Source organism: Myotis lucifugus, unplaced genomic scaffold (assembly GCF_000147115.1).
Source record: "Myotis lucifugus unplaced genomic scaffold, Myoluc2.0 scaffold_3, whole genome shotgun sequence".
Classification (NCBI taxonomy): Eukaryota; Metazoa; Chordata; class Mammalia; order Chiroptera; family Vespertilionidae; genus Myotis; species Myotis lucifugus.
Window position 1 is genome coordinate 15,923,786 of NW_005871051.1, and position 27,684 is coordinate 15,951,469.

The 27,684-nt window shown below is 39.6% G+C and overlaps 1 protein-coding gene across 10 annotated transcripts in view; it reads right to left on the reverse strand.

Annotated features, from left to right (window-relative positions):
- Positions 1-27,684, reverse strand: part of FN1 (fibronectin 1) — a 64,839-nt gene that overhangs the window by 2,249 nt on the left and 34,906 nt on the right. For 2 of the 10 annotated variants that reach the window (XM_023761032.1, XM_014462461.2), the window contains 20 exons: positions 25,328-25,519; positions 23,762-24,034; positions 22,160-22,342; positions 19,881-19,970; positions 18,317-18,586; positions 17,455-17,571; positions 16,727-16,891; positions 16,142-16,297; positions 15,178-15,291; positions 14,113-14,376; positions 12,771-12,958; positions 11,878-11,965; positions 10,903-11,079; positions 10,041-10,130; positions 9,628-9,807; positions 8,422-8,511; positions 6,818-7,278; positions 5,676-5,814; positions 2,953-3,105; positions 367-492 (listed from right to left, as the gene is read on the reverse strand). In XM_023761032.1, the coding sequence (XP_023616800.1) occupies positions 367-492; positions 2,953-3,105; positions 5,676-5,814; positions 6,818-7,278; positions 8,422-8,511; positions 9,628-9,807; positions 10,041-10,130; positions 10,903-11,079; positions 11,878-11,965; positions 12,771-12,958; positions 14,113-14,376; positions 15,178-15,291; positions 16,142-16,297; positions 16,727-16,891; positions 17,455-17,571; positions 18,317-18,586; positions 19,881-19,970; positions 22,160-22,342; positions 23,762-24,034; positions 25,328-25,519 (3,516 nt within the window). Of the gene's footprint in view, positions 1-366; positions 493-2,952; positions 3,106-5,675; positions 5,815-6,817; positions 7,279-8,421; positions 8,512-9,627; positions 9,808-10,040; positions 10,131-10,902; positions 11,080-11,877; positions 11,966-12,770; positions 12,959-14,112; positions 14,377-15,177; positions 15,292-16,141; positions 16,298-16,726; positions 16,892-17,454; positions 17,572-18,316; positions 18,587-19,880; positions 19,971-22,159; positions 22,343-23,761; positions 24,035-25,327; positions 25,520-27,684 lie in introns of those variants that run through there. The other 8 variants (XM_023761030.1, XM_023761043.1, XM_023761039.1 and 5 more) reach the window with 8 other exon arrangements.

Below are 27,684 nucleotides of genomic sequence, written 5' to 3' on the forward strand. Positions count from 1 at the left end.
TAGAGAAACTGCTGTGCGGACCATAGGGCAGCATTTCCAAAAACTTGATCTAATAAACTGAGAAGATGGAGATTGTATTTTAAAAGTTGAGGCTAAAGACCCATAAAGCTTTCTGATAACTTTTCACTGCAGTTTATGGTCAAAATGCTCAGGATGGAAAAGTGCTCAAGTGCCTGTAATAACATTAAATCATGGCTCATTTTTGAAGCTTGTCTCTGCCTTCCCAAATCACAAGATGAATAAACCCACTGTCCATTCCTCAGGGAGGCTGAACAACTCCACTCGTGCCCATGAATGAGAGAGGCAGCTCAGTAATGAGTGTGGGAAAGCTTGACAAGACCCTAAAAATGATCTGTGGCAACGTACGAGGATCACACTTGAATTCTCCTTTTCCGTTTCCAAGACACGTGCAGCTCATCATCTGGCCGTTTTCTCCCTGCCGGTCCCACTTCTCTCCAATCTTGTAGTTTACACCATTGTCGTGGCACCACTCTGTGGGGCAGGGGGGCAGGCAAAGAGTTAGTGGCGGGTTCTGACTCACAAGACAGTGACTGCACTGGGACATGTCACACACGCATCTGGAAGGAATGGTAAGGAAGGTTAAAGGTCATCATGCCTAAGACAAACCATTTTTTTGGGGGGCGGGGGAGCTGGATTTTAAAATATTATCTTTACCATTTAACATTTTCTAGGCTCTTTTAAGATTCAATGTATTCTACCATTATCACATCACAAGAACAGTCAGTGACCTTCATTTGAATTCTCATTATTAAGGTAAAACTAAAGTAGGATTTGAGTATTTTAGGAGTAGAAAATCACTTTGGATTTGCAGAGATCCTGGATACAAAGTAGCTCCATTAACCAAAAAACCCCCACAAAGATCAGCAGGTTTCTATATGCCACAATGGGTGTCTTGTAAATGAGAAGAGAAAAAGAATAAATCTGTGTATCAAAAAAACAAAAGCAAACAAAATGATAAAGCATTGGTTACTATCCCTAATAATAAGACTGGTTTTAAGGAGAGGTAACAGTTATATATCTTTACTACTACACATAGAAGCTAACTTTTTCATCCCCACAGTTCATACTGAAACAAAACATTTCAGAAGTTTGTAAAACAATATATTACTTCCATTCTATCAATGTCATTCTTTACACTCTAAGTTAATCAACAGTTAAGACATCTAAGCAAAGAATACGTCATTTGAGGCAAAAAATGTGTCATTTGAGCCACATAAATCAAATTATAGCTCTGCTCCCAAAATTGGACCTAACGTTTATATAGACAATAAATATATAAACTTAAAAATAGTTCAGTTGCATAAATGAAAAACTGCCTAATTGATGCCAAATGTTAAAAATGCCAACTCTGCCCTGGCTGGTTTGGCTCAATGGATAGAGCATCAGCCTCTGGACTGAAGGGTCCCAGGTTTGGTTCCAGCCAAGGGCACATGCCTGGGTTGCGGGCTCGGTTCCCAGTGGGGGGCATGCGGGAGGCAGCCAATCAATGATTCCCTCTCATCATTGATATTTCTATCTCTCTCTTCCTCTCTAAAAATCAATAAAATATACTTTAAAAACTATGGCAACTCCTAAACATGATGACACCTCTGTTGCTCTTTCCATTTTCAGATGGTCAAGCATAGTCGTCTGCAGTGAAAAAATTAGTCATTTTATGCTTCAGTCTGAATTAAACCATTTCATGTACACAAATTAAGTAAAATACTTTGGAAAAAAATCTATTATGTTTTATTTCTCCAAATATGATTTCTGGATATATGTCTATACAAGGTTTGTTTATAAGGCATAATGATGAACACCAACAAAAATGAACCAATTATCAATAATAAATCCCCTAAAAACAAAGCATAAATAAAAGGTTAATAAATTCTACTACTGAGTCTCAAAATATAATAATTCCTCAGATCATTTTAACTAAAACATAATTCATATATTACCATTTCTTTATAAGTTGAAAATTAAATAAATTTTAATCGAAGATTCTTAATTATCTACACATTATCTGTACTCCCTGCATTACTTAGAAAGATTCAAACTACTTGGTATGCATCTGTTTGTGTGATATGAGAGAATGTGTGTGTATATACTCTGATACGAGTTTGTTTGGTTTGTGTTGAGATAGTGTTGCCCTAGTCAGTGGTAGGCAAACTGCGGCTCGCAAAGCCACATGCGGCTCTTTGGCCCCTTGAGTGTGGCTCTTCCACAAAATACCACATGAGGGTGCGCGTGTACAGTGCGATTGAAACTTCGTGGCCCATGCGCAGAAGTCGGTATTTTGTGGAAGAGCCACATTCAAAGGGCCAAAGAGCCACATGTGGCTCGCGAGCCGCAGTTTGCCGACCACTGCCCTAGATGGTTTGGCTCAGTGGACAGAGCATTGGCCTGTGGACTGAAGGGTCCCAGGTTCGATTCTGGTCAAGGGCACATGCCCGGGTTGCAGGCTCCATCCCCAGTGGGGGGCGTGGAGGAGTCAGCCAATCAATGATTCTCTCTCATCATCTCTGAAATAAATAAAAATATTTTTTTTAAAAAAAAGAAAGAGTATTTGTGAACATATTTACCTCTGAGCTCACTCAACACTAAAGGTTAAAAAAACCTTGGGGTTTCTTTTATCTCTCATTTGACCTGGCTCCAAAGAATTTGACTTAGCTCATGTATCTTCACAGAAGAGTTTAATCATACCACCACCACAAATTTTATTTTCATTGTCGTATTGGCATACTACCCTTGAAATAAGCAATATTCCACAAGTAAAATTTCCCATCATTTTTCTATGATGCAAAATGTTACTTCGAGTCAAGCAGTCTCCCCCTGTTTGCTTCATGTTTGGAAGAGCCTGGGTCTGCCAAACATGATTCCCTGGCACACTGTGCGGATGCGTGGGGCTGGAAGAGACAGGGCGACAAGTGGATGGACAAGCAAGCTACTCACTAGACGAGTCACATCTGAAATGACCACTGCCAAAGCCTAAGCACTGGCAGGAGAGTTTAAAGCCAGATTCAGAAAACCGCTCCCACTCATCTCCAACGGCATAATGGGAAACCGTGTAGGGGTCGAAGCACGAGTCATCCGTAGGTGCGTCAACTACATGAAGAAAAGGAGGAAAAGCAATAAAAAAGACATCTTATTGGCAGTTTTGGAGGATAAGAAGAAAACTGATTATTCCACATAATGATTGAATCTGAAACAAAAGCCCCAGTAGCAATAAGAAGCACTCACCTGTCTATCAGGGCAACAGCTGCTCTAATAAACAACGCTCAAATGTTGCCAGTGGACACTTGAAAAGGCATCTTAAAGTAAACCCATCTTTCATTTTTTTCATCAGTTCTAAAAATTCATTTCTGGTAAATCTAGTCTATAGAACGTGGAACAGATCTGGACTCAATTTAAGCGAGTTAAGATGCAAAGACTGGAAACACCTCTCCATCAGGACCTGATGCCCTTAAGCTAGTTATTATATTATAGTCATCTGTAATATGGGGATAATACTCAAAACATCTCTACCTGCTCTGGATCTTGTGATGGTCACGTGAGATCATGAAGTCAAAGTACTGGTCCATTACCAACACTTAGGATGTGCTCACCAAATAAAGAATAATCTCTAGAGAGCATCTTTTGTTTTTACTGCAATAGTCCATTATAATGTGATCTTCACCTTTATTTTTGCAAGTTTTGCAAAATAGTGCTAAACTTTGACATTTTGCACATTATCGCTATTAACTGTAGGACTGCTTTACTTTATCAATAAACTCAATTGTTCCAGATAAGAGGAAGCAATGGGATAAGAATGACTTAGAAATTGGTAATGGGGTGTCTTCACGTTGCCTAAGATCTAGATCTTTGTGTTTGGGGAAACCTTATTGTAAAGTAATTTATGCAAACAAAGCATGTTTCAAATTATTTTAAAAATTAGATAAGTTAACTTCTGTGTCTTTGCATCTCACTGTGTATGCAATCTCACTGTTTACAATGCAAAAATCAAAAGCCATAGATATTTGAAGTGCCTAATAGTTTAAAAGGCAACACCTTGGAAAAAAAATAGTTTGGGGAGGCTAAGAAGTCTGTTTCAAAGCCAGGAGAACCTGGCTAGAATGCAGAATACCACTGCTGGGAATACGGAGGCGGAAAGAAAAATAGAAGGAACTTATAACTATGAGGGGTTTCACTCAGCCTCCTAAAAATAACCAGGCGTTAAAATTCCACCTGACTAAAGTTAGGGAGATGGAATCTTTAAAAAAAAAAAATGTGGAAAAGCACAAAGGTCTTCCAAGTGGCATTCTACTAGTAAAACCACACGAGGCAAAGGGTATGTGTTACCATGGATATATACTACAACTAGCACAAAATAACACCCCGTCCCCCCTCCTCTGCCAGATATGCAACTGCTTCATTCACATGCGTTCATACATGTAAATAGCACCGTCAGATGAGGAAGGAGGCTGAAACTAAGTCAACTGACCCTAGAAATAAAGCCAGTCCTGAGCAGGGGAAGGATTTAGTCTCCCTGCTGGTAGGACACCCTCTGGCTGGAAGATTTAGGACTCAGGGTTTTGATTACTCCCTATCTTATGTTTCCTGGAGAATCTTCAGCTACTGCAGGTTGAAGAGCCAAGGGACAGACACACTACTGGTTTAAAAGGACTTCCTGGGTGCTGCAGAGAGTCAAGGACCACTTAGCCTCCACAGAGGTTTTGGATCTATGTCATCAGAAAAAAAATGGAGATAACATTGGAATAAGGGAGCCCTTGGGACAGAAATGGGCTGTGTTGGTAGCATTTTACATGAGGAACAAACACCAGCTGCCCCTAATGTCCAGGGATGGGGAATTTCCTTTCATGGGTTTCAGTAAGTACTTAAAAATCACTCCAGAGGATTCCAACATGGTGACATGGAGACGGTCTGGGCAGAGAGGTCAGGGGACCTGTGCCCTGTATCAACTCAGAAAGGCACTCGCTGGCAAGGACTCAAGAGTGTCAGACGAAGGATCTGAGCTTGTGCCAGGTCTATCATTACGTCCCCGTTTGTGGATCTAATACGTATGCGTTTTACAAAGATACTAGGAAAATACAGTGAAACCTAGTTTCTCGAATGTCTCCCATATCGAACAATTCACTTCTCAACCTGACCACCCTTTCATACTGATGCCTGTAGGATCAGTCACGCATCTCCCAAGTGACAAAGGAGAGAATGTGCGAATTTGAGTCAGTTTACCACTGTTAAAATCTCAGGATATTGTGCTATGAATATTCTCGTGCTTTTTTTGCTTTTGTTGCTTATAATTATTGTTTAATTTTCACTTTCCTACTGTACATTTCTTTTCCTTTCTGTGAAATTTTCATTTCATGTCCTTTTTGTTTTTAAAGTGTTTATTTATAGACAGTACATTAGACGTGTACTGTATATAAGAAGGGTTAAAACAGGGAATCATTTGGGGGTCTGGAACGCATTCATTCAATTGATATTATTTCCAATGGGGGAAACGAATTCAGTTCGAGAAACGAGGTTCCACTGTAATTCAATTTAAAGTTGCTCATTTACTTCATGATGTAACATTATTTCCCAAAGCTCAAGGAAAACAGCAACAACGGAACAGTCAGTGGAGAAAGCATCCCCCAGAGGGGAGTCTGGCCTGAGCAGCACAGGCATTCACATACCCGAGTTGCCCACAGTGACAACCTCCTCCCGAACCTTGTGCCTCTTCTGGTCCTTCAGTGCTTCCACAATGATGTTGTAGGTGGTCCCTCTGGTGAGACCCGTCAGGGTGGCACTAGCAGAAGTTCCAGGAACTCGGAACTACCATTATTAGCACATCCAAAGTAGGGGAGAAAGCATTAGAGAGAGGAATCCATGACTTTCCCTATGCTCTTATCAATAACCCTCACTGTGTAAACAAAACAAAGGGACCCCAATAAAGCAGAGGGGCTAAAGGTCCCAAACAGACGAGAGAAATGGAACTTGGGGTGAATAGCCAACACTTCTACCTGCCAGATTTTCCTGCCAAAAATCTACCCCATGTGCTCCACCGTTACCTGGGGCCCTCAATAATTCTAGAGACAGTCTCCGTTCCAGCTGCTGCAGCCGCAGGTCTGCACGAGCCCGGGAAACCCTGGCCTTGCCCCCTTTACATAGAAGGTGGGCACTGTAGGGAGATTTATTCATCCCACAAGAGGTGGCACCCGACCCCCACTAGAATCCTTAAGACACTTTGGAAAATCCTCCAACTCAAGTGTCTAAGCTCATAAATCTGCCACCGCTGTAGTCAGTTTTTAAAATTCTGCCACTTTCTAAAACTAAGAACACAATAAAATTGATACCAGCAAGACAAATTAAAGAACAGAAGTTTTAGTTAGAGAATCAATCACTTACAACAGCTGATATGCACAGCTTCACCTAAGTTCTTTCTCCTCAGACCTATTGTAGATAATGGGATTCTTCAAGGACAAACCATAGGATGGTATTTCAGCCCTTATGGGCACAAATTTAAATTCAGGCAGAATATTTCTCTCTTTTCTAGGATTATTTCTTTGTATTACCAAGGAGCCTCAAATCAGTGAGGAAAATAGAGAGGATTTCATTCTTTCTGCTAAATAATAACTAATGACACTCCCCCCAACCCCTACCCAAAGTAGTACCACATTGAGATTAAAAAGAAAAAAAAAATCAGGGCTAATTGAGTCACCTAAGAGATCCTGAAAATGTTAGCCACTTGATATGGGAGCTTTGCTCACTTCTGTTGTCTAGCTTGCTCCTTTCCCAGCTTCCCAGTCAGGAGTAAAGATAAAAATTCATTAAATACCTGTAAGGGTTCTTCATCAATGCCAACTGGATGACATGAAATTATATACTCAGAGCTTTCCTGGAATGGGGTCCAAGAGATGGTTGTCTGAGAGAGAGCCTCTTGTCCTGTAGAAGCATTTGGTTTGAGTCCCAGAACGTGAGGGTAGAGGTGATGGTCTACGTCTCCCCTGGGGACATGACCAATTTGGATCTCCTCATTTACATTCGGCGGATACGGTCCTGGCCTATGCCTTACAGGGGTGGCCGTTGTGGGCGGTGTGGTCCGCCTAAAACCATGCTCCTCAAAGATCATTTGTTGCCCAACACTGGGCTGCTGACCCGAAGTGCCAGGAAGCTGAATACCGTTTTCAGACCCAGGATTGGTGATGAAAGGGGTCTTTTGAGCTGTGGAGGGAACATCCAAGATCTCTGGTCCATGAAGATTGGGGTGTGGAAGGGTTACCAGTTGGGGAAGCTCATCTAGCCAAGAGAGGTTAGAGCCAAAAAAGCAAAGCTTGTTAATAAGCTCCCCGAAGTACCAGCAGTAGTCATTATCAACTCAGGCAACAATGACTGTTTATTGATTTGATCAAAGCCCCTGGAAAATTAGCAGTTCTTAGATCACAAAACACTTTTTCCAGAAAGAAATCTTAATGATTTTTCCTCCCAAAGATTCCTTTAGAGCAGGGGTGGGGAACATCCGGCCCGTGGGCCGTGTAAGGCCCGTGGAATCATTTGGTCTGGCCCTGCCAAGGCAATAGGGGTGAGTTAATTAAATGTTTGACCAAATATAACAGGCCAATTTTTTAAGTTGATAATTTTGTATGGCCCTCGAATGATGTTATATATGGCCCTTGGCAGACAAAACGTTCCCCACCCCAGCTTTAGAGTTTAAAATGGAAAAAAGTGTTAGTATGAATTTATCATACAAAGCTTCAGACCGCTGAGCCCCATAGAAGCTGCCTCTGCTCAAATTAAGCCTAATGGAATTTAAATGTGCAGCCTTTCCCCCCTTTTGTTTTTTCATTTGAGAATTGAGTTTAAAGACTAGAATCCACGCTAATTATATCAGCATTTGAAGTATGAGAATTCCAGAGGTTTGGGTCAATGGTTTGAAATGGTAGAAATAGGTTAAAATGCATATATATTCATTTTTAAATTTCCATAAGCATAAATATAGCACTTTCTTCAAATTAAACTGAAACCGGGTGAAAAAGTAAGACATTTCGTTGGCTGCAAGTTTCAGAAATCACGTAATAAAGACAAATAGGGAATTTTCTCCCAACATTTTTTCTTAAACATTTTTAACTTAAACACAAGGTAGAGACAAATAGCAACTGTAGCCATTTCACTTGTACATTTCCAGATCTGTTTTGAAATTTTTAAAGGTGAATAAAAGGCTTTATTTTGACTGGCTAAGAAAAGAATAAAACTGAACTAACAGATTATGTTAGGTTATCCCTGCTATCAAAGAGCACAACATATATGCTGCGCTGTTAGAAAAAAAAGGTTCTGTGAGAAACGCATCCGAACCCGGAGAACCTTTTCACGGCAAAATTAAACATTTGTAATTAGTTTTCCCTTGACCGTCTCCAGGTTACCCAGAAGGCACTCTTTCTTTACCTGTCTTTTTTCTCCCGATCAGAGGCTCACTCTTCTGGTTGTTCTTAAGGGCAATGACTTGGATTGTGTACTCAGTTCCTGGTTCCAAACCTGAAGGAGGACAGATCATCATGTTACATCTGTGGGCTCAGCTTGTCAAGTGGAAATGGATCTGGCCGGAAATCACCCCTGGGGAGCAAGCATCCTCTGTCCTCCGCCCACTGTCCTCTTGGGAAGGTAAAATTGACTTCCTTTCCTTCTATAAACACCCAAACACTGTGCATGCGATGGCCACTAAACAGTGCTCTCACTATCAAACTTGACAGCCGAATAAGCACTTTCATGCTAAATTTTTCTGGGCATTCTTTTAGCATGTGATCTTATTTTCATTTTTGAATTGCAAAAAATCTATCCGCATTGTGGAGTAAGCATTTGGGAGAGATCGTTGCAGATTGTATCCATGAATGTGCTTAGGCCTAATAACCAGATGGCCCTCAGCAACAGGATCAATGCAAAGTCAGAGGACAGGTAAGGGCTCTGCAGGAGAGAATGAGCAATCTTTGGGGGGTCCCTAGAGGAAGTATCCAATTCAACACCTCCCATATCAGATTCTGTTTTCCTGGCCCCAAAGTTTCTTAAAAATACAGTGTCTGTTTCTGGTACCTTTGTGTTCCATAGGATTTGAAAGTCCAGACAATACCTTATACACAGTTTGAAAATATAATCTCTTGGAGAAAAATAATACCAGAGGCTTCTGATCTTTCCTACTGAAACGGACAACTCCTAGTTCCCAGGCCAGGCATTCTCTCCAATAAGGGTAGCTGGGAATCACTTTGCCTCGAGACCTGTTCTGTGAAAGTGGATGAGGGGCGAGGGCAGGTGGTACCCTGACAAGTCCTGCAAGATCATCTGATTTTGAGGGAGTTGAGAGAGAAGAAGCTTAAATGAGCTAGCTTGCCTTGAACAATGTATTTTTCTAGGACTGACAAGTATCTGGCAAACGCAGAGCAAATAAAAAGATGGTAAGCCATTAGGTCAGTATTGAAATTACTTCCTTCACATGGACTCATGCCTTTTGGGATGTATTGAGCTCTACAGCTCCTACACAGAGAATGCTCTTTGGGCTTCTTGTTCTCGTGGTGTAGCATCGAAGACACAGTTGGAGTCTGCTAGGCACTTTCTGTCCTAGGGAGTAAGGAGAGAATGACAGCGTGGAAGCAGCAATACCAGTAATAGTAGCCTCTGTGACACCAGGGCGGGGCCGAGGGACCACTTCTCTGGGAGGGGACCCAGGCTTCTCATACTTGATGATGTAACCAGTAATCTTGGCTCGGGGTGGCTGCCATGCTACCAGCAAGGAGTTGGGTGTGGTGGCCAGGAAATGCAGGTTGGATGGTGCATCGATGGCTAAAAGAAATCAAAATGAAGTCTCTAAGAAAATGAATAACCAAGAAAATTACTCCCACACTCTTTTCCAGCCCTTAATAACAGACTGGAGAGAATCTGGGAGTTCTGTAAACTGTATAAGGGATCCACTGTGATCTATAATACAAAAATAACAGCCTCATTTTTGTTTCTTAAGTTCACATGACTGATCATAGACAAGTCAGTGGCATTTCTTCAGTAGAAAGTATAGTTACCCGTGGAGGCGTCGATGACGACTGGGGAGCTCCGGGCGTTGTCATTCAGGGTATACAAGTAGATCTTGTAGTCAGTGCCGGGTTGTAAACCTGGGATTTGTGAAGCGACAATTTTTATCTGATCTTGATTCACTAGGAAGTTTCAACTCATCTGCAATTTTCATGGTTCCTCTACCCTTGCATGTTTATATGAACGACAGAAGTGGTTTATATTTGAACAATACAGTTAGAGCATGGTATGGGTAATAACTGTTAATGAGCAACCTATCTCAAAAAAAAAATCACTGATGCATACCAAGACACTGGCTAAAATAAATTTGAGAATATAAAAATGCTATACTCTTAGAGAATGAGGGGTGAGTACCTATTGAGTGTCTTCTCTTTATCATAATTAGATGGTCTTTGGTAACTGGAATCAGAATTTTAAATCTCAAAGAGAGCTGAATTAACCTGGATATTGAAAATTCTCTGACAACAACTTTGATCTTTATAAAGTAGTGTTGTTTGATTTTTTAAATTTAATCATGCTATATCATCGATGTTAATGTTGAACCATTTTAGTTTATTTTAGTTATAAGCATTATGTTACAATTTTTTAATATAAGAAAGGGTACCATGATTAAAAATCAAAATGATGAATGGAACTTATGCCATTTCTCTGGCAAACATTAGATAAAATCAGGCATTCACAGGACAAACCAATTCTGATTATTGTTTAAAAATAAGTTTTTAAGGAACAGAGCTGGGTTATCATAAAGCTTTGGAAATAATTTAATCAGTGTAAGTGCTGGAATAACTAATGAACTAATGGATGTTGTGAGCAGCAGTGAGCAAGTGTGGTCCGCACAGCGAGTGCCCTGACCTGTGATGGTGTAGCTTCTGACATCGGGGCTGATCATTCTCTGAACTGGAGTCTGGCCATTTCCTGGTACGGCATCAACTTGGAAGCCGGTGATCGTCTCAGTCTTGGTTCTCCAGCTAATGGTGATGGTGGTCTCAGTAGCATCTGTCACACGGGCCCTTCTTGGAGGGCTGACATCTGCATGGGATCATAGCCCTGAGGTTAGTGCTCATATGGGTAAGGTTTTGATATTTTAAATGTTTCCTTATTATACAACAAATACATCCATTTCTACACATGACAGTGTAGAGCATTTCTCCTATGGCATCCAGAAACAAAGGTTGACAATAATTAGAAATATAAAAATATTCACCTTTTCTTTTCGGAAGAACTGAAAAGCTTGTAAGAGATACTACTAGTGGTTCCGAAAGCTGGTTTATAGCATCTACAAATCCCTCAATAAAGGTGAAAGTTATTAATTTATTAAAATGTAAAATATGTGTAGCAGGAGTTAGAATAATTGCCAGCCAGCAATGATATATATATATGCAATGCTAGTATTGTGTCATTTCCATAGGGCTTCATATTTTTTCTCTCTCAACAGATGCAATGTCATCCCTATTTTATAGACAAGAAAACATTGACCCTTTATATGATTTCTGAAAGAGTATATCGGGAGTTCATTGATATGGCAGAAAACAAGAATCTGGGCCCAACTTGGCCCAATACTACTGTACTGTTAAGATACAGTACAAAGCAGCATGTCTTCCCCAAACTTAACTCTATGGAAACAAATTCCAACAAGTAGAGCATAAACTAGTCTTCGTTCATAACACCAAAGGCGCCAGGAGTTAAGTCAAAAAGATGGGCGAGCTAATCAATTCCCAGATTGGGAATCACTCCATTGTTAACTTAGTGATCTAGAAAGCCATTTAGCATTCTTTAATTTTTGTTTATACAGAATGTTTTTTGATACTTAAAAGTTTGATCACTCACTCTCCAAGGTAGTGACAACTCCTTGAGCTGGTCTGCTCGTCAAAGTGTCCTTAAGAGCGTAGACACTCACTTCATATTTGGTGGCCACCTAGAAAGAAGGGCACGGTAAGCTTCAGCAATCGGAAGCCCGGGGACTTTCACTGCTGCATTAGAAAGGTGCCATAGTTATAAGAGAAAAATAAATAAACTAGCAAAACCTACAGCACTATACGTTCCTAAATTTCCTTCCTACACTACAGGTGATCAACAACAAATTTAAATGATATGAATTTTAAAATGCCCTTAGGGGTAAAGCCCAAGTAAGCCATAACTGATATACTTATCCTAAGCTGATACAAAATGAGGAAAATGGATATTAGCCTGTTTCTTTTTGAACAGACAGATATAAACTGTGAATTTTTCTGATCATAGAGAAGCAAAGAGACGACTCTATCTCTGAACCCTCTTTCTATAGTTTCTTCTGGAATTGGACTTATGTTAAATATATATCAATTTCCTAGGTTACTGGTTAGTTTTTTGCACACAAGTCCAGAAGGACTAAAAGTGTTTTTATGAAGGTAGGGTCAGGCTGGGTTGGTGCAAGCTGGAGAATATTCCCTGCCAAAGTAACAGAGCGCAGAAAATGTATAATAACTAAGAAGATACATGCGTTCAACCTGTATATAAATTTCCCCCTGCACCCACACATACCCTTTTAAAGTGAACAGAATACATTTAAAGAACTGTGCAAAATCCAAAGCTATTTATAAAATTGATACAAAATCACAATAAAAGTATTTGATGGCAGGGGCCAAGAATATCATTAGATTTACTATAATATTATATTTCTACCACCTTAAACTGTGTTAGAGATGGCCTACTTCTTTATTTCAATGAAAAAGAGCATTTCTTACCATGAGTCCTGATACAACCACAGATGAGCTATCGGGAGCAAGGTTGATTTCTTTCATTGGTCCCGTCTTCTCCTTGGGAGTCACCCGCACCCGATATCCAGTGAGCTGAACATTGGGGGCTGTCCACTGGGCAGTCAGGCTCGTTGGTGTAACCTGAATGAACTTCAGGTTGGTTGGTGCAGGAATGGCTGTCAGGAGGGTCATTGGTTAGAGGTTATCTTATAGGAAATGGGGAAAACGGACAATAAAGTGAATTCCAAGAAGTAGATTGTGCTTGGTTTGGGTTAGGTGATTTCCCTGATCAAAGATTCAGTACGAGAAAGTACAACAAAAGAAGGGATGCAAAATGAAGAAAATGTTTGCTGAAAGCATGTTTTATATCCACCAATGTTCAGCATCACTGGAAACACAGGTAAATGTCAGAATTCTGAAAGACTTTAGGTTTTAGAAGATGTTTTTGCTTTCCCTTAAAAATTTTTTTGAAAAGTCAGAATGACTGATTTAGGCCATTGAGATTGATTTTCCATTTGTACGGAAAGATGAGCAATAGCCCTTTTCCGATATAAATTATCCTTGTATGGAAATCCATTTCCCAGAGTATTCCATACCCCCAAAGTTAGAATTATGTTTTGATTCGCTTTATTTGGACCCTGTGGCAGATATCACTGCTAAATTTGAAGTATTCTCTGTGGTGCAGCATAAGAAAATTGGATCATAACAGAAGCAGCAAAGAGAAGCAAAGAGCAATAACACAGATTGTCACCTGCAGGGTTTATGCTGTCACAAGGACATATCTCAGCATTCCCCTGTGCTTCAGAAACAAAGCACAAGAAGATAAAGTATTGTGGAAAGCATGTGCCCTATGTGTCTGATTCTCAATCCTTTAAGCAAATTATACACCAGGCACACGATTATCTCACCAGAGAAGGAAGGTCTTACCCATGTGTTCTCAGAATTATGCTGCTATGAAATGGCTCATTTTGGGTTCCTTTTGTAGAGTAAGCTCTTGGATGTCAAACTCCTTTTCTTTATACACAGTGAGTATAGCCACAGGGAGGCATAGCTCAGAAAATAATCCAGAATTTTAGAATTATCTTCAAATGTCTCATTTTATGGCCTTGTTGATGAGCCAAGTTACTCCAAAATGTCCGTGTATTAGACTTGATTTAAAGATCACCTAAACTTCACTGTTTAGTACAATTCCTCGTAAAGAGGGCCTTTCCTAACAGAGGCAACTGTTTTTTTACCCCCTTCCATGGAAATCAATAGTCTGATAAATTCATTAAGCAGGGCATAAAGCCTCTGCTCCCATGAGCACCCAGTGGTGCAATTAACGATATACCTGTGGACTGGGTTCCAATCAAGGGCTGGCTCTCCATATCACCGTGCAAGGCAATCACACTGACTGTGTACTCAGAACCAGGCCTGAGGCCTTTCAGCTCTGCAGTGTCTTCTTCACCATCAGGGAATAGCTCATGGATTCCATCCTCAGGGCTCGAGTAGGTCACCCTGTACCTGGAAACTTGCCCCTGTGGGCTTTCCCAAGCAATTTTGATGGAATCGACATCCACATCAGTGAATGCCAGTCCTTTAGGGCGATCAATGTCTGTTAGGCAAATTAATGGTAAGAGGTTATGTGAAAAGCAAGTTGTGAAATAAGCATTTTTTTTATAACATGCAAAGCAGTTTTGCAGATACCATTCTCTTTGATGAATTAAATTCCAATCAACCCAACTATTACAGAGAAAATTACTTGATCCTGTTAAAGTATTTTTGATTTTGAAAATATTTAATGTCACATTATTTATTAAGACAGGTGTACACGAGATGTGTAGACACCTTGCAAAGTGTCCTCTCAAAGAGGACTTATTTGCATTGATTTTAAGATTTTGTACCGTAATTTATTTTTGCAATGTGATGTCAGTCTCACAGACCTGGATTTTCTACACCTTTGGGAATGATAAAATTGATTTTCAATGCTAGATTTAGATTTTTATAATCCTTCTTTAATAACTCTGGTGCAGCCACAGTCCTGCAAATGCTCCAAACATACAAGCTTCATGAGAAAGACTTCAATCAACTTTACCATCCAGTTGTAGAAAAGATGGTCCTGGCAAAATATTCTGTAGATGTGCAATAGGCAAATAAGCTTTTGCTGAGGCCATTTAAGCAAAAGAAGCTTAAAGCACAGCAACCAACTATGGTGGTTCCACAACTTCTTTCCCTATATGTTCATTGCTTGGAACTGGGAGGAAAACATATGCTTGTAAAGGGCTCAATTCAACATAGAAACTGACCAACCGGCTGGCTTTCCCCATGTATAACCGCAAATGACATGCAGAGGGCATTCAGGTGCCTAAGAACAAGATCTGACTTTGAAAATGGAAGATGAGCACGGGTTACGTACTGGTGACGGCCGTCTGGACCAGAGGCTGACTCTCTCCGTTTTGACTCTGAGCGTAGACACTGACCTCATACTCCACTGTGGGCTGCAGGCCTTCGATGGTCATTTCTGTTTGATCTGCAAAGGGAGTGAAAAGCAAATGCAGCATCTATGTCATTCCACTGTAATGTCATCCAACGGGCATTCAGATTTCAGTAGAAAATGTGTGGTGGCCTAGATTTTCATTGGTAGACTTATCAGGAAAATATAGAGGAGTCAGACATGGATTTCCTCTTGGATAAATGTGTTCATTGCTCATACAAATGATCATATTGGAGTACAGTCACACTAAAGAATAAGCTCCAAAATGTAATATGATACCCCCAACAATGAATGATAACAATTTTGAAAAAAAGAAAAAAAAATAAATTAACTTGACTTTAAGATATTGCCTTAAGGCGCCCCCCCCTCTCTCTGTAGAATGTCTGCACTCCTCCGCCCCCCCTTCTTGCTTGATGGCGAATACCTTTGCTTCTCTCTCCCCTAAGCTCCAAAGGCCCTTTTTTTGCATCTGTAACTTGTTTCCTGAGCCCACACGGCCCAGCTGGCTCACTTTTTCTACCTCGGTGACTTTCTAAATAAACTTTCACTCATATTTGAAAAAAACAATATTGCCTTAAGATCTTCATTTCATAAGTATTTTATATAAAAACAAAAACAGGGGCTAAAAGGATATTTAAAAAATCAGTTAAGCCAATCTCTCTCTTGGTGTGCACAGTGAACAAAACCACAAAGGTGGATCTCATAATTTAAGATGTCCACACCATTAAGCAGGACTTTGCATGGAAAAACAGAAATGCACTTATTCGAAAAATTCTATTGTGGAGGGAGTAACAATCGTGAGCCCTGAATTCACAAATGGGGAAACTTTAACATAAAGTGGGCCTCCTGTTTTTTTCTGGTGCAGGTGAGATGCTGCAATTCTTACCTGGACCTGCAGTTTTCGTTTTTGTTGGTCCCAGGCCATTTTTGGGAACAGTGGTCACTCTGTAGCCAGTGACAGGGGAGCTTGACGGCAGCCACCTGACACTGATGCTATTGTCCTGAACATCGGTGACATGCATCTGTGATGGTTTGTCAATTTCTACAAAAAAAAAAAAAAAGAGGAGAAACCAATAAAGCCACAGCCCATGAAACAAGACTGGACAAGTCCTTGTCTCCAGTTCTGCTACATATAGGACAATCTCTTACTATGATTAACGGCTCCCAAGTTTTTCTTCTGTAGAAACAGAGATAACTTTTGGGAGGTGAGGTAAGCATCTTGATACCATTACCTATTTTCAAGATGGCTGCTTCATTCACACAAAAACTACATTCTAACTTAGGTGTTTACCTTCTTACCATATCAGCTCATTCATTCATTCATTAAAAAATATTTATTAAACACCTTCTATGGCTGCCTCTATTGTAGGCATGTGGAATACATCAATTAACAAACCTTGTGGATATTTCCTTGTATATTTGGTTTAAAACTGTTGGCAGTAGGTGTTCTTCATCCCAGAGGCATCAATACCTGTCCGGTAATCAATGGAAACTGGCTTGCTGCTTGCCGGGCTGTCCCCCCGGCCTGTGACAGCATACACAGTGATGGTGTAATCTACTCCAGGTTTAAGGCCCTTGATTTCTGCTGTAGACTTGCTCCCAGGCACAGTGAACTCCTGGACGGGGCTGTGTCCTCCTGTTTGAAAAGAAGTTAGTAAAAGTGTGAGTGGCTGAGAGATACTTGGGGATTGCTGAGTTACTGCATTAACGTATTGAGAGCAGCCTGCAAGTGACCCTTTAAAAAGGTGCTCTTAATAGGGCTTGAACAAAAAAGTCAGAATTGTAGATTAACATGAGAAGGGAGAAGAAGGTAAGTCCTCAACCCAGGATTGCATAAGCTGTGTTCTTTTTTCAAAATTTTAATAGAATATATTCATGTAAAATAAAATTTTGAAAATACAAGTAAAAAGAAAAATACAAATCGCTTATCATTTCACTGCTGATAATAGGTATGTGAACTTGCAATCCTTTCTTCCTCAATTCTACTATTCCCCTTTTAGGACTATACAAACAACTTCTTATCTTGATTTTGCTATCAATTATTTCATGCATATTTTCCACATATTCTTGGAAAAGACGAGGCTCCATTGAATGAACTTGCCAAGCTTTCTTTGATTATGTGTTCACCGTTGGGCTTTCAGATTACCCACAACAGGATCTGACTTGATTAGAGGGTGAAATAGCATTTGACTAACGCACCTGTTTCTCCATAGGTGATCCTGTAATATCTCACTGTGACAGCGGGAGCTTCCCAGCTGATCAGTAGGCTGGTGGGGTTCGTGGCAATAATTTCCAGGTCCCTTGGAACATCAGACACTAGAAAAAGCAAGGGAAAGTTCTCACGTCTGTAACTTTCACACAATGCCCAGATTCACTCTTTGCTCATTTTCCAGATAATTGTGAGTTTTTTATATAACAGTGTAAATAATATACAAAATTAACAAAATTAAAAATTATGAGCAAGGTAAGGGGTTAAAGAGTCCATTCAAATTCTGATAAAAATGATTATTTCAAATTTATTGAATGGTTTTTTCCCCCTTAACTTTCTTTTCTGAAAAATTTTAAAATAACAAAAAAGCCACAAAAATAATATAAGGAACATCCATATCCCCTTCCTTTAGGTATTTGACAATTGGTAACATTTGCACCCCTCCCCCTGTCTTTTTGTTAATCTATTTGAGACTAGGGTACAAATATCATGATAATACTCCCTTAAGTACTTCAGCATCTATCAAGAACTTTGACACTATTACATTAAAATAATCATGATTTTAAGAGAACTTTGAAAGAGTGTTTTCTGTATTTTAAATAAGACTGCCATTATTAAAAATGCATAAATACCTAAATCAGGTGAAACATTTCTTAGAATAAATAAAGTATCTTCTCTCATATACTCTAAGATGGAGATTTTTCTCCATATATTCTGTCACTTCCCTATGTCCATAACCATGAACTAATTTTTAAGAGATGATGACTCAGACAACACCAACCTATTTCACAGAAGATACCACTTGCATAGGAAAGTCCTCTGAATTTCGTTGAAGACTAGAAAACAAGTTACCTGTTGATTGCTGACCAACCAATGAGGGACTTTCCTCTCTGCCATTGAGTGCAACAATGCTGACCACATATTCTGTGCCCGGATTGAGGTTGGTGAGGGTGATGGAATTCCGAGTCGGGGGCACTCGATCTTCTCGAGGTCTTCCACCAGCATGTTCAGGATGATGGCGAATCCTGTAGCCAGTGATGGTGGCTCGAGGAGCAATCCAATGCACCGTGAAAGAGTTGGCAGTGATTTCAGAAAAGTCAATGCCAGTTGGGGAATCAAGACCTGTTTTTCCCAGGGGAAAAAGAGAGGGGTGGGGGGGGGGAACACCACCAGATTAGGAAGTGAGAAAATAGTAGAAAGTAACATACATCTGATGTTTCTGTTTGTTTTTTTCATTAACACAAGGAATTGCCATAAACTCAGGTTATCATGGACTGATTCTAAACCACATATAAACTTCAAAATCATAAACTGACTCAGTTCAAAATGGCCAACTCAAGCATTCTTTTCTTTGTTCTTTTGCTAAGCATTCCAAGTATCATTACAGGAGGTTTCTACATGCTATTGAAGAAAAGGTGTTTAAGATATTCTAGGAATTGATATTTTTAAATGTTTCAGTGTTCAGTAGTCTGTGTTTCTATCCTATAAGTGTATCTCTGAAAGTGAGAAGGTCTTCCCACTCTTGAGTTAAGTGTTTGGCTCTCAAAGAAGCTTTCTACCCTGAAGAGGGAACTGAAATGTCAATAGATGATGATGATGCCTAATATGAAAGTTTCTGAAACTAAGACATTATTCTAGACAAGTTACAATGCAAGTAATTCCTCATGAATCGTAATTTAGTGCAGTGCAGAAAAACCAGAGAGAATTTGGAGTTCATCTCAAATTCAAATCATGTAACCTCTCTGGGACGTCTAACAAATTTCTGTTTCAGTTAAAACATTTACTTATTCTATTCGATAACATACTCAAACCAAATTGAGATATCACAACACCTTTTTGGAAGCAAGTGGACTGTAATGAATAAATTAGTGGATATATTGCATTGCACTTTTTTAAAGGGAAAAATTAAAAGAAATACCTTTAAGAAAGGACATCACGTTATGGGATTCAATTCAACTTCGTTTTTATAGTAAATGAAGATTTAATAAAGTAGAAAAAAAGAGATAAACTTGTTGGCTTAGTAAAAGAGGGAAAATATGACAATGACAGTGTTGGGTCAGCCATTAGACAGAGCTCCCTAAAGAGAAGGAATGTTTATCATCCCTAAATAATAGACATTATGAGATATTCTTCCTGGAAGAATTTTTAAAAAGATAGACAACAAAGTTTCTGGACTAATCTCAGTCTTCTCTGGAAACAGAGAGTAGAATCTTAGTGACAGGAAGTCAGGGTAATAGTTGAATAAGGCATCTTTTAATTTTCAAGACCAGTGATCACAAAGTAATGACAAGGCTACGAGCACCACCATCACCACCACAGCAGATGGAGACGTATTTTTAGAAGGAGGATTCCATTTTTGTTATTTAAAATTAGTAGGTGAACGCTACTTGATAAGCATATTGCCAACATGACTCACCTGTTCTCTGTCTTCCTCTGAGAGGTATGCTCTCGTGTTGTTCATAAACACTGGAGACGCTGACCAAATATTCTGTGCCAGGCAGGAGATCTGAAGAGGCAAGTGGGACTTACTTTAAAACTGTCCTTGAAAGCATCAAAAACCTAAGCACCCCTGGGACTATTTCACCTTACAAAATATCCAAGAGTCTGGTCCTACAGCCTACTTATTCCTAAGTGAATGTGGGTGACTACCCGGAGATGGGCTGCAACTGGGTGATAAGGAAGGTCACCTTGCTCTGTAGCATCTCTAAACCCTGGCCTCTGTTCCACCTCTATGAGTGTGACTCAGTCCGATCTGCAACAAGATGGAGTTGCTGTAGCATAGTAATATTTCTATCACCCACTTAATAGTACATCTGTTGGGGTCATGTGCTGACAATGACCTTGGCACTGTGGATTATCATTTACTCCTCAGAATAACCCAGTGAGGCAGTCTTCTAGTTTTTAAAAGCAGCTGTATGGCCATATAATAAACTGCATATATTTTAAATGTATAGTTTGACAGGCTCTGACATATGTATACACTTGTGAAACCATCACCACACTAAAGAACAAATCCATTACCTCCAAAAGATTGGTTTACAATTATTCCCACTTTACAAATAAGAAAACTGAGGCATAAAGTTATCTCCTTTGACATACTTGCCCAGGATCCTACAGGAGTTGACCCAGACCATGACCCATGGGCTTAACAATTAACCTTTACTGGAAGAGTCATACCCCAAAGGGAAAGTGATTGGTTCTGCCATATTAAGGTCAGAGCAGACACTTAAAAAATTTAAATATACATTCCTGGATATCTTCTTATTTTGAGGAATAAAGGTACAGAGTAAGGTTTCTAACCATTGACCTCCTACTCAAAAATCCCCATTCCCCTCATATCATCTTCCCTTCAGCCTTTCTGCAGAGGTCCCTGGTGGAGCTTGGACTCCACTTTCCTCCTTTCTGCTTGGCCAGGGGCAATTTACTTAAACACTGGGCACCTCCATTGCTTCATCTGTAAAATGGGATATAGTGGCTACTCAAGGGCAGCCGTAGCCAACCTTACGGACCTCACAGACCACTGGTTGGCGACCGCTGCTCCAAAGGTTTCTTTAAACCAGCAGTTGTCAACCTTTTGGAATTCACGGACCACCAGAGGTCCACGGACCACCGGTTGGCGACTGCTGCTCTAGGGGGAAATGGCTACCTTGAGATCTAGAGTAGGATCTAGAATGAGGTCTTAGAACACAGGATGGACATGTGACAGATCTGTGGCTATGATGGGGGCAGATGGTGGTCCTGAAGCAGGGCTTCTGCATTGGGTGAAGTTATAGCTACTGATCACAGGGTGCTCCAGAGCGAAACAACCTTCCCGCTGATAGGTAGATACAGGGGTGCTCTTGCCCTCAGCCACAAAATGAGAAACCAAAACTATGGTCATACTATGTCTGAAACATAGAGAATGTTTTTAGACCACCGTTTGGTAATGGACCTAAATATGAACTATTTCTCTCTTATGTCTTAACTTTGGCTGTTCTTATGTATGTCTTTTAACTAGTACAGTGAAAATGCTGAAAAACAACATTGACTTGAAACACAGCACCATGTTGCAGCCCACTTATATTTTCTTTAATAAACGATATCTATTTCAAAAGAGTAGGAACTGGAAAGAGGCAATTTCCATAAATGGTTGTTGTTGTTTATTTTCATGTCAGTTGTTTTCTAAGTCCTCAGCCTTAAGAAAAATCCCGCCAACAGATTCTTTCTGAAGTACAAATCAAACTGGCTCTTTCTTCAAAGACCATCCTGATCTATCCTGAGTAACCAGTCACTGTTTCCATGTTTTCAGATGCTAAACAGATTGCCTGCTGACACTTGGGAAAAAAACAGATAAAAAAATAGATACAGTGACATTATTCTCAATTTTCATTTTCTCTCCAAACATTCAAATTTAGTCATGTAATTTCTCTTGACATACATTATTTTAATGTGCTTATTTGGAAGCAGAGCGTGTTTGAAGTCTTTGAACTTCATTGCTGGTGTTTTCCACTATGATTTTTTTAAAGTTGTAGATATGAAAGATGTATTAAAATAACAATAAACATGACATCTTTCAAAATTTACAAAGCCTCAGGTCAGATTTGGAGTTTAGTTTGTGCTTCTATTGTAGCTGTTTTGATCTTATTTGCTCCCACCTGAGAACTCAGAATTCTTTCCTTATGCTTGGTAATTGAACAAATACATTTGACCTCTTACTTGTCAAGACCACTGCGTTGTCTGATGGAGAAATGGACAACTCTGCAACATCCTCCTCATTTTTCACAGGTGAGTAGCGCACCAGGAAGTTGGTCAATTCAATGGATGGAGGCGGGGCCCACGTGACACGAATAGTGTCTGGACCAACATTGGTGAATCGCAGGTCAGTGGGAGGAGGGACAGCTGGTTTCAAATAAGAAGGAAGACTGAATTAAGATCATTTTAAAATGAAAGGTAACAGAAATAGCTGGAAAGGTAAAAACAATATTTCATGCATAAAGGAAACAAGTCATCATCATGCATAGTCTAATCTAAATCTAATCTAAATGAGAGTAAACTATAGTTGACCCTTGAACAAAACAGGTTTGAACTGTGTGGGTCTGTCTGGATTTTTAAAAATACTGTAAATGTATTTTCTGTTCTTTATAATTTTCTTAACATTTTCTCTTCTCTAGCGTACTTAACTGTAAGAATATAGTATATAATTTGTATAACATACAAAATATGTGTTAATTGACTGTTTATGTTATCAGTAAGGTTTCCAGTCAACAGTAGGCTATTAGTAATAAAGTTTTGGGGGTATCAAAAGTTATACATAGATTTTCAACTGCGTGGCAGTCAGTGCTCCTAATCCCCATATTGTTTAAGGGTCAATTGTACTGTTAAAAATAAAACACTACACCTCATACTGTTAGGCCCCTTTAACCTTTCTGCCATCAATATATCTTAAACAATAATTTTAATTGACATCCAAATATGTTGCTTTTAAGTACATTATTAACATCACTGAAGATTATTTTATCCCAGGCTGAAGAGGCTCAAGTTGCCACACAGCAAAGAGAAACATAGCGGTACTTTCCAAAGAAACACATGCACACAGACAAAAAGAAGACAGGGTCCTAGATGTCCCCCTGACACGAGAGGACGAGAGCTACAATTCCATTCCGTGACTACTACCTACGAGTGAAGAGGGTTCATGCACATTGGTTCTCAGCATCTTCCCTACCATGCAGGGCAGAGAACGTTTATAATGTTGCATGCTCGTCCCAGACTGAGGTTAAAGAGGAGTTTCTTTACCTCGCCACAGCAATAGAACTTAGAGTGTGCCAAAGTTTTGTTTTGTTTTTCTACCTCAAAACAACCCCTTTCCACTCTACCTAAATTTCAATGGGTTTTTAGTCAGCTACAAAGAAGGAACATGGTAGAGTTGCTCAAAGAGTAAAAGGAAGCACATTTTGGAAGTACTTTCTTATTAATAACTGGTGCTCATGATACAATTTGGCATTCATGTTAGATCATTTAAAAAAATCACAGGTCTGCAAATTCAATTAATCTTTGCCATTTTGTATTTGTAGATCAGATATCTACATTTTGTTAGCTTTATATATTTGTGCTTTGAATGAAAGTCTACTTAAGACTGCTTGATTATGTCTTCACCCAATCAGTTTAGCATCTGCATTGGATTCCTTACTCCCCAAACCACCTTCTCTTAATCTTTGGCAAATTGCTGGCTTTCCCATGAAAACATCCATATTTAACCAGTGACTGGTGGCAGCATGCAACACCATCCGTGTCTCAAACACAGAAGTTTTCAACATTCACCCGTTTGCTGTGTCAGTGTAGTAGGGGCACTCTCTCCGCCATTAATGAGAGTGATAACGCTGATGTCATAGTCAATGCCCGGCTCCAGCCCTGTAACTGTGTAGTATCCTACTGAGGAGTCCACAAAATCTTCAAATATGGGGATACCTTCTCCTGCCGCAACTACTGTGATGCGGTACCCAATAATGGTGGAAGAGTTTAACGGGGTCCACCGCAGGCCGATGCTTGAATCGGTTATATCAACAAAGCTTAGGTCAGTGAGTTGGGGCACCTCTATTGAGTTACAAAGCAAAAGGGGGAGGGAGGGGGGCAAAAGGAAAATAGAGGCAAAAAAGAGGAAAAAATAAAGCAGTGTACATCAGGTTACTAGTAGTAAAATTGACGGAATGTTAAAGCAATGATGGTAATATGCAGTCTGTTCCAAATTATCTGAAATATTTCTGAGCATCCTGAATAGTTTGCTTCCCTGTGAGAATCAAACAAATTACACTAATCTTAGGGATTCTCTTGCATTTTGAAAATGTCTCTAAACAGTACAATTGGAACTTCTCAGGCTCCTAAAAATTATAGGCCTGTTTAGGATGTCAAAACCATCCGTAGGATCTGGACATAATACCTGTAGTATCAGCAATGTTGTCTTAAAAATCCAAAATTTTTTTAGTAGGAAAATAAAGCTTGCAGGAAGATTTGTTTAAAAATTTGATTGATGAGTTTTTTCATTTTCTCCCCATACAAAAACTCATGACAAGATATGGCCATAATATTAACACATTATGAATATATGGTGTGAAATGTGCCATCTAAAAGCAGAGTCAGGTGGAAGACAGATAGGCCTGAGTCCAAGGCCAGTGCCAATATTGTGTTTAATTCATAATCAAAGTTATTTAATTAGCACGACTAAAAGCATTCTACCAAAATGCGCGAAGGGGAACACAATCTGTCTGCTTTCATCTGTCACAGTCCCATTTTGGACAAACAACAAGCCTATCCCTGGATAGGTCTTTTCAGGTCTGTGTTTCAATCCACAAGAAAGAATGCCCTGAAGGTGTGGTCTTTCTTTTTCTTTTTCTTTTTTTTTCCCAATTTTTAAAAAAAGAAGGATTTGAAACAGAAAGAATTGGATGTGTCTATCAGGTGCTATTTCAGTGCTTACATATGGAGACAGGTACTATTTAACAGCCAGCAGCTGACTGTGAGACCAGGCACAAATGGACTGAGGGGATGCATTTACCATATTACTTTTAGCCTGTCAGTACTGAGTACAGACACGTGACACCATTTTAGTAATATTTCCACGTGAGCAGACAGAGTTAATGCCACGGTTGCCACTCCATTACATACTCATCGCAACAGACAGCTTCCCAGTGAAGCAGGCAGTGAGCAGTGTTAACAGCAAGCATTTGTCCAAATTGTTGCTTTGACTTCTCGGTTTTGAAGAGTTCGGTTGGGAGGTCAGCATTCAATCCCACCTCTATCTGACACACTCAACCACTTGGGGATTAAGATGTTAATCCCCACTCTTACTGCAGCTGCCATTCTGAGGATAACAGCTTATTTTTCCATTACCTGGGATGATGGTATCAGAGATAGGGACACTTTCCTTGTCATCTTTGACAGTGTAAACACTGACATTGTACTCCAGGCCAGGACTCAGGTTTTCAAAAATGCAGGAACTCTGATCTGCATGGACCACTTCTTCCAAAGAATATCCCTGCTGGCCTTTCGTTGGGGTGGTGGTGATTCTATAACCACTGATGTCTGCAGCAAACAGAAAGGAGTAAGTTAGTGACTGCCGGAAGGATTTGCAACCCAGAGCATTTTAAACCAGAATCCAATGATGAACCCACAAAGGAGAATGGGGAAAGGACCTGGCATTTATTAAGGATTTACTGTCCTTAGTGCTTATAACAACCCTTTGAGGCAGGCAATAATATCCTTGGTTTAAAGAAAATCTTGGAATGGGAAAGTGATTACCAAAGGCTTTCCTGCCTCAAAATTCCATGATCCTTCTGCCACTGTACCCTGTACCCTGATTGTCCTTACTGGATCATCTGCATGACACCTGAGGAATATTCCATTTTACCTGCTTAGTATGAAATGACTCTCAACCCTAAGCACATTCCCCAAAGCGGGCTCTCCTAACATACAAAGTCTAACTATGGAATTTACAGGAAGGGAATAAAAAAGGAGAAAAAGTGGGAGAAAGAAGTGACTCTACTTATTCTAGAGAAAGAATATTAATTGATGAAGATTTCAGGAATCATAGAAGTTAGGTAGTAAGAGGGTTGAGGGGGAGGAGAGATTCAAATTAAAACAGTGGGCCGAAACCGGTTTGGCTCAGTGGATAGAGCGTCGGCCTGCGGACTGAAGGGTCCCGGGTTCGATTCCGGTCAAGGGCATGTATCTGGGTTGCGGGCACATCCCCATTGGGAGATGTGCAGGAGGCAGCTTATCGATGTTTCTCTCTCATCGATGTTTCTAGCTCTCTATCTCTGTCCCTTCCTCTCTGTAAAAAAATCAATAAAATATATTAAAAAATAAATAAATAAAATAAAACGTCTTTATGGTCAGATAAAAAAAAACAACAAATTAAAACAGTGATGACTAGCGATCTATAGGGACAGACTAAAGTAAATGAGAAAGTATATTTAGGTAAAAGTTAATAAAGGGCAAGGAAATGATGGCATATTTTGCCATTAGAAACAGGATGAAAACAAAAGTATAGACAAGGAAATCCAACCAGATGGGAAATACATGCGGAGGTCATTGCATTTGCTAGTGACCATCTAGACAGGCAGGCAAGGACATCCATTAAGACTAAATATTAAGGACCTAGCTTTTGACATGCATGAAATTTGCCAACTTAGTTTCAAATTCAGTCACTTGGCTGGAAATAGCATCACTTTGGCTGAAACAAAGTTTCCACAGATAATGAAAACTTCACCAAAATCACTCTATTTCAGAGGGAGATTAAAAAAGATAGGTTGAGCTAGTTTTATTCTGTGTGATTGTACACATTGATCAGATAATCAGAGATAATTCTCTTAGTTGTATGCCTAAGCAAATGTAAGAACTATTTCTAAAATCAGAATTAGTGAAATATTAAACTAAATATGGCCCTTAAAGTAACAAGTATAATAGAGGGGTGAAATCAATGTGAGTTGGAACTTCTGTTTTTGTTTAATTTAGAATTTTCTCATTTATGACTATCCCGATATCTCAATAGTGATTCTCTTAATATACCCAATATTAACTAATACAATTACATTTTGGGTAACATTTTTCATTTTTAAAGAGACTTTCACATGGGCTTGGCAAAGGTCAGGAATATCTAAAATCTCTCCTGTCATAGTCACAGTACATACATCATGCTACTTGAACATTACTATAGCTAAAACTATTTCACGATAAATTTCAATATATGTGATTAAGGAGTTTAAACAAAAGTTACATTCAAAGTTTTAAGAATAGTCATGGAACTCCATGAAAGCAATTCCTTGGTACTGACTATACATAAAAAAACACACAAACAATTAGGTTCCAAATATGTGATGCTGGGTGTGAGAAAGGGTCTGGAAAACTTTAGTTACAATCCCAATTTTGTAACATTTATAATTTGTGACCATGGGTAGGTCAGTTTTTTCTTAGTCTCAATTTTTCATTCTGCAAAGTGGATCGTTTCTACCTTACATCACCCTTAGATTTTTGTGGTGCAACTCATGACAAAATATATGCGAAAGTTCACTGAATAATAAACTTGAACCTGTGATAACTCATAAAAGAAAAATTATGCAGTATGATTTCAACTATTTGCTTGGCGATTTTGAATGCCACTGGGCAAAAGCCACCTTCCAGAATGCTTTTCTACAGCCCTCATGACTCCCTAGAGAGCTCAGTAGGCACCTGCCTTGTTCTCTTTCCTG